The 9950-nt window shown below is 38.5% G+C and overlaps 1 protein-coding gene across 1 annotated transcript; it reads right to left on the bottom strand.

The window, feature by feature from the left end:
* Positions 1 to 5336: 5336 nt before the first annotated feature.
* On the bottom strand, positions 5337 to 7148 carry LOC145064283 (uncharacterized). Its single transcript, XM_079011763.1, has 4 exons — positions 6666 to 7148; positions 6339 to 6563; positions 6139 to 6275; positions 5337 to 5664 (listed from the first exon to the last, which is right to left on the bottom strand). Exons 1-4 carry the CDS (start codon positions 7146 to 7148, stop codon positions 5337 to 5339), a joined length of 1173 nt encoding a protein of 390 aa, XP_078867889.1.
* Between the last annotated feature and the right edge of the window lie 2802 nt (positions 7149 to 9950).

The following is a 9950-nucleotide window of genomic DNA, read 5'->3' on the forward strand; positions in this document are numbered from 1 at the left end:
TGTAAACTACAAACCATCCTTCCTTGTAAATCTTTCTGGGCTTGAGCTTCTGGAAGTCTTTCGGAGCTTCTTTTGGATCAACACTTGGTTTTTGTCTTAGAGCCGCAACAATTTCGACATCCATCGTCCCAACTTCCTGAATGTAGGACTTGATCATAATCTGAAGATGGGAAAAAACCGGTTCGTACTTCTCCTTCTCTCGCAGCAAAATGTTGAAAATTACCATCTAGTCATTGGGGTTCAAGCATGGCAAATCTATGAGAGTAAATTCGCAGGCTTGACGTGCAGATCCTCTCGCAACTTTAAACTTCGTATTAGGGAAGCTTTCAGTCTCGATCGGCCCAATAACCTTCACAGCTAGAATTTTGCTCACACTCTAGGTCTCGAACTGAGGCTTCATATGTTTCAAGTAGAAGTTAAACATCATTTGATCACTGATGCTATCCGAAAAAGGAACACTGGCAACCTTTATGAAGGCACGAAACCTGAATGCCTTCGGAGTGATGGGAAGGTCAAATTGCGAATCCTATGAGTTCTCAACATCAAAGGAAGCAATGGGATCTATCTAATATTGACTTGGCATATCCATAGCTTGATTCTGCATACACTTCAGGGTCCACTTTGGAAATAAAAACATTTTAGTCTGAAGAATGGCCTGAGCTTCCTTTTCAGCTCTTTCTTTTTCCTCTGTCTCTCTGACGATGCGAACATGTTCGTCAATCTCTGCCTCGCGAGCCTTCCGCCTTTTAAGATCAACTTCATCAGGCTCTTTGTCTTCACTGTCATTAATGATGGGTTCATTTCTGAATAACGGATCCTTGTCTTTTGGATCTTGCTTGATGATAGGAGGTTTAACTAAGACTTTGGGTATGACATCCTGTGTATGAACTTTTGAGCTCCCTTCTCCCCCTTGTTTCAGAAACAACATCGGCATCGAAACACCCTCCAAACGGTGCAACATCGCGAACACCGGTCTCAGCTTTTCAAGTAAATGCATTCGGACAGTAATAGAAATCATAGGATCACGGGTCTCATGATATCAGATAGCAGTCCGTTAACATTAGAAATGCAACTACGCGTGACTGCTTTTTCTGCTAGCAAATCATCGACCTGCCTTTGAGTGTAGTGAAGTTTGGTTTCCAACACTTTACACTTTTCCTCTTTTAGTGCGAGAGCATCCATGATCTTGCTCTCCATTACCAAGTCTGCTTGAAGCTTTGTGAGTTTCGCATCAACAGAGGCTTGGAATGCTTCATGATCAGATTTGAACTCAGTACGAAGTTCAACAAACCTCGACTTTTCTACTTTGAACATGGCACCAACATTTTGAATAGATTTGTTTGTTGTGGAGGTTTTGTTGTTGTAGGTTACCTAGTATTCATCCATGAATACTCTTGTATCAGTAATTAGTTTATCGAATTTTTTAGTCGTTTCCTTGCAAACAACAGCCGAGTCAGATGCTGTCTGAGAGAAAGAAGAGGAATTGGCAGTATGCTCCTTTGTAACTCGCTCAAGGATAGCTTCAACAACATCTTTCGAATATGCTTCAGAAGTAGAAGTGCTGGATGCGAGAAGCAGCTGATCAAGCTTCTCATGAATAGATTTGAACTCTACTTTAGAAGTAGAGACATCATCATCATTATCAACCCTTATTCGAAAAGGATTGAAAGAGAAAGCTTCTAAATCTTCATCGTCATCATCTCCGAAAAGCATTTCTGGATCACCAGTACAAATAGGATAGATGGGTGGGGTAACATGGGTTGAAAAACATGAATTATTAGCCCCCGTATCAGATACGTTGACTGAACATTCAGGTGTAGAAGAGGGTTGGGGTGGAATCGTGGAATATGTGAAAATGGGTATGGAGACTGAAATTGTTGTGGGTGGTTTGGAAGATACAATTGGGAGCGGAGCAATGGTTATTGGTACAGAAGTAGTTGTTTTGGTGAGGAAGGAGGAGAAGGAACAAAATAATTAATTGGTAGAGTTAACTCATGCTCAGTGCGAACTTGTTCCTGTTCTTCAGTGCGAATACGTTCAGCATCCTCATTGCGAACAGGGGGATCCTCCTCAATGCGAATCTCTGACTCAGTCTCAGAATCTGAGTTTTCATCGTCACTCTAAGAAGGACTTGGAGTGGGAAACTTTCGCCTTCTTGCAGGTTACTTCCTTCGCTTGGGTGCATCAGTAGAAGTTGTAGGATCCTTTCGCTTCTGAGATGGAGGTTTCGTAGCTGTAGATGGTCCTTTTTTTGCAGAATCATTCTTGGCAGGTTTCTTAGACCCTTTTCCCCTTTCTTGGGTTTGTCAGCCTCAGCCAGAATGGCTTGAAATTCGTCAGTGAGAGGATAAGGTCATGAAGGAGTGAGAGTACGATGTCCTTCAAGAATCATACTTGATGGAGGAACATCAAGAAACATTGCCTCTGGAATTGCACCAATAAAATCAAATTTAGACCTATCTGGCATGATAATCCTTGTTGTGTGGAAAGTCGCAATCAAAGCCATCAGTGCATCAGTCATCACACGTAATCTTGAGCTGCTTAATAGCCCTGTTGACAACCACGGTCCAAAATCTCACACAGGAGATATCACAATGATGAGTTACAGAGTGTGTGCTCTAGATGAATTGAGCCCAAAGAATAGAACCGTAGTCAATGTTTTCACCAGTGTAGAGTCTGTACATCAGCCCCATCAAGAGTTTGCTTGCATAATCACTGCCTGTAACCCTTTCAGAAAAGGATTTGAATAAAATGGTGAAAAGAGCATTCCAAATTGGTGGGAGATTAGGTTTCTTGAACTTGGATACAGCTATAAGTGGCTCCTTGTATCCCATTTGATAGAAAATTTACAAGATGGCTGGATTAGAGATGGTTTCTGGATAGATCAGATTCTCAGATTGTGGAAGCCCTAGTAGATTGCAGAAATGAGAATTGGAGATTGAAGTGGTGTGATTGTGGATGTCGAAATAAATCCTTTGCTCGTCCTTAACATAGTTGGCAGTGTTATAAGCTTTGGAGAGAATCGAGAGAGGGACATTCTCGACTTGATTCATTGCAATGATAAGAGGTGAGTACTTCAGACACTCGATCAAGGGTAGGAGAAAAGCATTATACTTAACCGGGTTCAAGTCGATGATCAGATTATGATGTTGCTTCATTGTAAGAAGAGTGGAATGCACGATTTGATCTTGCACAGACTGATTTTTAGAGGAGGCCGCCATTGATGAAGCTAGGAAGAAGATGAACAATAGAAAGCCTTTGAATCGCCAAAAATCTTTGAGAGAATTTTGAGAGTGGTAAGGAAATAATGAACCGTCAAAATCCCTTTATACGATTTGATTTGGTGAGAGAAATCCGGAGAGATAGTATCGAGAATTGAACTGTTGCCTGAAAAAGCGCGATTTGACAGCTATGACAAGTCAGAGGCATGCGTCACGTGGCGTATGAATAGCGGGCGGTTCAACTTTTCACGCGACTGTTTGAATTTTGATCCTTTTAAAATGGTCACGTCAGGCTATCTTCTTTTGGAGTAAGGAAATTACGTTGAGTGCATATCACTGCGAACCTGAAAGTTAAATACAACCACAAACAAGACTTTTGAAAATCACAAGGATCTTCGTGCATGCGTGTCAAAGAAAAAGAAATAAAACAAGGATTATCTATGGGATGTTGTGATTCCATATAGATGACATAAAACTGTTGATCCCAGGCAAAGATCTCTTCCTTCATAGTCAAGAGAGACTAAAAAGTATCTGTTCGGTTTCCTGTTCAATACGATCAGCTGTTTGATGAGAAACACTGAAATGCATCTTTTTTATAAGGCTGGTAAAGGTGGTTTATCCATTGACCAAACTACGAACTTGACATAAGTACAAAAGTTGGAAAAGGTACTCGTGTGACCAGTGTAGTCAGTTGAACGAGCAGGTTGGGAATTTATTGTAATTGACTTGGAATGATGTTGAAATCTCAAATAACAAAAAAAATAAACTGAATCTTTTGGGTAGAAATGTCTTGGTAATAGACAATTTCATAAAGATCTCGCAAAAATAAAAAGAGATTTCAAGGTACTTCCCACGAAAGTGGTTTCGTTAATTGTTGGGTGAAAGCTAGAGCATTTGATTGTTCACCATCAATTCATTGTGGGTATTGAAGTTTGGGTTTCACTCAGTTCGTGATAGAACGAAACTAAGATCATTAACATAGAAAATTGCATAACCATAAACCTCAGTGGTAATTGCTGAGAGTCTCAAGGGTTACATTGATGAATGCGAAAGAGATGGCGAAGAGAGTAGATGGATACAAGAAAGTTAAAGTACCTTTGCAATGTGAATATGACCATGAAAATAACACTTAACTCAATGTGAGAAGAGTAAGGTAGCTCATGACTGATGTGAATTTCCAGCCTGATTGGGAAGAATTGATTGGTGATATCAAATTCATTAAGGCTTCATAGTCGAGTCGTTGAGGCTTAGGTCAACATACAACAACATGCTTCTAGGGAAACTTAGTTAATTCATAAGTAAAAGGAGTTATACCTTCCCCATCACACAAGTAGATAGCAATGCGAACGTCTTCGTTTATGATCTTGGTGTGCAAAGGAAAATGAACAACCGGTAAAAGTATTTTTTTGATTTTGTTGTTTTTGAAAAGTAGTAAAATAAAGAAAATAATTTAATTTTGGTTTTTGAAGGTTTATGAAAATAAGGGAAAGAACAAACCGATAGTGATAGTGGACTGTGAAAGGCTACGAACGTTCGCACTGATTCGCTGTGAAAAGACAAGTAATAAACTGTTGACTACAAAAGCTTGCGAACGTTTGCACCGATTTGCAGTACTGAACAATTTTGAAAACGAAGATAAGATAAGCGAATCAAACAAAGAGATATGTAAAGATACACAAAATATACAAAAGGATATTCGAAATACCAAACCATGAATGAACGGATCACTGCGAACTACTGTAAACGTTCACATTGATTCGCATTGATAAAACAGAATGTTAATGAACAGTAGACTGTGAAACCCTACGAACGTTCGCATCGATTCGCAGTGACGGTTCTATGAATGCGATGGTGGATTCGGTACAGAATCAGCTTCCATCATTCCCAGCCCTTGAAGGATTCTATTAAATGTTGCTTCAGGTAGAGCCTTGGTAAATATATTAGTCAATTGATAAGCGGATCTTACGAAATGAATCTCAACGTTGCCATCTTCCACATGATCCTTGATAAAGTGATACCTCAGTGCTAAGTGTTTTGTTTTTGAGTGTTGCACTGGGTTGTGACATATGCGAATAGCACTTTCGGAGTCACAATAGAGTGGAATTCTTTTCATATTTAAGAAATAGTCGCGGAGTTGGCTTTGAATCCAAATGAATTGAGATGTGCACAAAGCTGCATCAATGTATTCAGCCTCAGCTGTTGACAACGAAACACATGTTTGTTTTCTTTGATTGCCAACTCACCAGCTTGCCATCGAGAAATTGACACCCTCGTTGTGCTTTTTTGATCTAAACCGCAACCCCCTAAATCAGCATCTGAAAATGCTTCTACGAAGAATCCTGATTTCCCAGGGTACCATAAACCAAGAGATGAGGTTTGCTTCAGATATCGATAAATATTCTTTACATCCATCATGTGAGGTTCGCGATGATTAGCTTGAAACCTTGCAAAATAACAAACGGAAAACATAATGTCTGGTCGACTAGCTGTTAAATACATCAAAGACCCTATCATTTAGCGATAGAGGGTCATGTCAGCAGCTGGTTTTTCTAGAGAAGGTGTTAACTTCGTGCCAAATGCCATGGGAACCTTCACTTTTGACTCTCCCATCATTCCAAACTTAGCGAGCAGAGTTTTCGTGTACGCCTCCTAATTAATGAAAATTCCTTCCGGTCCTTGTCTAATGTTTAATCCAAAAAAAAAGTTAATTGGACCCATTGAGCTCATCTCAAATTTAGTTTCCATCAATTTTCAGAACTCAGCTATTAGACCGGGATTTGTAGATCCGAAGATGATGTCATCAACATAAATTTGTACAGTCATCAAGTGGTCACACTCTTTCTTGCGAAAGAAGGTTGGGTCGACCGAACCTTGCTTGAATTTGGACATTTCAAGAAAACGAGTAAGAGTTTCATACCAGGCTCTTAGAGCTTGCTTTAAACCGTAAACCGCTTTGTCAAGAATGTAACAGTGATTGGGATATTTTTCATTTATGAACCCAGGCGGTTGTTCCACATAAACGGTCTCTTCCAATTTGCCATTTAAGAATGCACACTTCACATCCATTTGAAAAACTTCAAAGTTTTTGTGTGCTGTATATGCGAAGAAAATGCGAACAGATTCTAATCTAGCAACAGGTGCGAAAGTCTCTTCGTAGTCAATTCCTTCAGCCTGGTAATAACCTTTGACTACCAGTATAGCTTTGTTTCGGATTACGTTCCCTTCTTTGTCCATCTTGTTTCTGAATACCCACTTTAACCCAACCACAAATGCATCCTTTGGTGTTGGAATCAGTCTCCATACTTTGTTTTTCTTAAATTCATTATGTTCGTCTTGCATTGCCTGTACCCAATCAGAGTGATCGAGTGTAGTTTTAACAGTCTTTGGTTCAACTTTAGAGACAAACAAATTAAACATGCAAAATTCCACTTGAGAAAATAAAACAGTTTGTTTCGCTTTCAATTGAGAACGTGTGAGAACTCTTTCTGATGATTCACCAATGATTTGGGTTTTTGGATGATCTTTCATCCATTTGATATGGGGAGGGTAATTTGGATCATAGGAGGGATTCAGTTCAGCATTTACTTCTTCTTCGAATTCTGACTGTGTATCATCATCTTCATCATTTGTATTAACATTCTCTCCCTCGAATGATGAAACAGTTTCTGCTTCAGGCTCAGAATTCTCCCCCTCGATTGGATGTTCATTGGGTGTGAAGGTTGATAAATTCTCCCCCTGGAAAGTAAAATGGGAAAATTCACTTGGCTTTTGAGAGATGGTAGATACTTCAGGTCCACCTGAACTTGAAGGTTCGATTTCCATGACTATAACAGCTTCGTCAATAACCTTCTTCAGATTGTCTACTTTGTTGTCAGTTGCTTTCGCTTCAGAGAGAATAGTAGACACTAGTTCATCAAAGAGCTTCATATATTCTTCAAATAAGTTGGAGATAGTTTTGGATATAGTGTCTAAGTCCATAACTATATATGGTATGTACTTGACCCGATCCGGCATGGTCTATTTGGGTTGTACTTCACCCGAACAATTTATGGATAATCTTTGGAGAATAGTATAAGTTATGATTTATTAATATATTATAAGTTCTAATATCTTAATATAAGATCATATTATTTAATTAATATTGATCTATAATTAATCTAGGATTAATTTAGAGATCAAAAGTATTACTAATTAAATATGGGCACCTATATTTATATAGTGTGGGCTAATGCTTATTTGGAATGGGCTAGGATTGCATGGAAAGTCCATGGATACTCCATGGAGCTTTAACCCATGGATCTCATGGAAATGAAGAGACATGGGTATTAGGGTTTACATGGATGTAACCCTAATCCACCACACTATATAAATGAGGCTTTGGTTCTTGAAATCAGACTAGTTGATGTGAGTAAAGCAAGTGGGCCGATTTCAAGATAGTTGTGACTATTCTCTCACGGTTTCAAAGTTTGTGGTGATTTGTGATTCCATTTGAGGCATTCAAACTATTGGTGCTAGGCTCTAAAACTCCAAGCAATCAACTACAACTACAAGGTAAGTAATTCTTCTAGCTTTATTTGATTCAAGTTCCCCATGCCATGCTAGATAAGATAAGAACCTTGGAAAAATAGTTATTTGCATGTATCTTAGTCAAACATAGATCCAAGGTTTATTAGGGTTGCATGTACACTTAGGAAGTGTTAGAATGCTCAAAACCCATCAGTGGTATCAGAGCCTAAGCTTGTTTGTTTGATACTTGATGCAAAATATTGGAAAAAAGTCGAAATCTTGCTGTCTGCCTGATGAACTCGCCGAGTCCATGGGGGGACTCGCCGAGTTCATGTGTATCTTCATCCTACTCGCCGAGTAGGTTCGTGCACTCGACGAGTAGGAGCCTCAGAATGCAGATTTTTGACTTTTGCTGCTGGAAATGGACTAGAAACATTACCCTAAACAGTTTTGGTGTCATAAAACTTGTTTTAGATGGTGTAATGTTTATGCTAATCCATTTACAATGGCTATAATAAAAACTTACAAGATTTATGAGTAATTTATGATTCTTGAAATGTTCATATTCATGTTCTTGAACTTATGAAGATTAGATGATCATAGGAATTGTTTGTAACCTACTTGGTCGTTTAATTCTTGATCATAATGTGTTTTAATGGAGTCCATAACTTGTCCTCAAGTTATGGAAAACCAAGAGTCACACTTGAATTAAAACCATTAAAAGAACACAAGAGTTAGAAAAATGAAAAGTCTTCATTTTAATACTCAATTAACTTCATAAGTTATAAGAAATGAAAAGTTTTGAAAGTTTACAAAACTTTCCCTCAAGTTTTGGAACAAGTAAAGTCATGTTAAAAACTTTAGTTCTAACCCTTAGAATTTTAAAAGTTAAAATTCAACCCTTATACTTATAATATTATAAGTTAATATATATATACACACACATATATATATATATATATATATATATATATATGTATGTATGTATGTATAAGATCAAGGTCGTCTTACCGCTAGTACGCCTCATTCACGAAGCCAGTCTATAAGGTGTCGTATAAGGTTGTTGCCTATAAAATGGCAACTTAATGGGTGTCCACTCTCACCCACCGCTTGCTTGACTGGTGGAGGGTCGTTAGCCGAACGGGTAGGACAAGGACTTATAAATTCTCATTAAAAATATAATGATAATACTAAAGTAACTAAACTTTATTGAATTCCCAATATTAGTTATTTTAGGAAAATGTGAATAAGGTGCTAATCCATGAAACTACACTTTACACTTTGTTTAAGTCGTTAGTGGAGCGTGTGTGGTTAACCGACACTCTAACTTGAACTTAACAAGGTAGGTAAAGGGTGACTTAATGTTTATCATAGTATCGATGGAGCATGTGTGGTTAACCGGCATATCGATTGAGGGGTAATACATTAAGGGGACCAAGTAATTTGCATGGTTAATTCACACCTTGTTTTGTGATCCTCGGCATCCCAGTCACAAAACTTGAAGGGCACACTCGAGATTGAAACATGCCATTGAAGAAAGTTCAATGAATCTCAAAGAATCTAGGAGTTTCTAAACCAATTAAAACCTAATTAAAATTTCGTTTTTCATGGTGGAAATTGGTGAATCGTCATTCACCTACCTTTAAATATCTTATAGCTTAGATTACGACATCCCTCTTCTAAGCTATAAAATATTGTGTTGGGTCCTAGCCTTAATACTACATTTGGGTGTTTATTAAGGACTATCTCTAAATCTAATCTAATCTATTCCTTCTTCCTTTCAGGTGTCTTCCAATAACAATGCTTCTGGCTCTAACCCTACTAGCTCTTTCTCTCTCATGAATCTTTGTGGGAGAGTCATCTTCGATGGATCCAACTTTACTGATTGGATCAGGAACATCAAGATGGTCACTCGGTATGAGAACAAAGAATATGTTCTCGACAAGGAGCTAAACGTACCCGAGCCAACTGCTACTTCTGAAGAGCTTGCTGAATGTGACGTACATGAAAGCGATGCTACAAAAGTAGCATGCATCATGATGGCCACCATGACAGCCGAGCTCCAAAAGTACTATGAGGACAATTATCCTTTTGAGATGCACCAGGACTTGATGAACCGTTACCATCAAAGTGCTCATCAAGAGCGATATGAAATAATCTCCTCCATGATAACAACCCGGATGAAGGATGGTGAACCCATCACGGGCCACATGTAGAAAATGT

The sequence above is a fragment of the Lactuca serriola genome, chromosome 7 (genome assembly GCF_051521515.1).
Source record: "Lactuca serriola cultivar US96UC23 chromosome 7, Lser_US96UC23_V15, whole genome shotgun sequence".
Classification (NCBI taxonomy): Eukaryota; Viridiplantae; Streptophyta; class Magnoliopsida; order Asterales; family Asteraceae; genus Lactuca; species Lactuca serriola.

What these genes read in the sequence shown, in the direction of transcription:
- LOC145064283 (XM_079011763.1), bottom strand. Translation starts at nt 7,148, where the DNA reads ATGAAGCTCTTTGATGAACTAGTGTCTACTATTCTCTCTGAAGCGAAA. An exon ending in AATTGAAAGCGAAACAAACT is followed by an intron (nt 6,564 to 6,665) that starts GTTTTATTTTCT and finishes GATTGGGTACAG; the next exon opens with GCAATGCAAGACGAACATAA. An exon ending in AAGCAAGCTCTAAGAGCCTG is followed by an intron (nt 5,665 to 6,138) that starts GTATGAAACTCT and finishes TTATTTTGCAAG; the next exon opens with GTTTCAAGCTAATCATCGCG.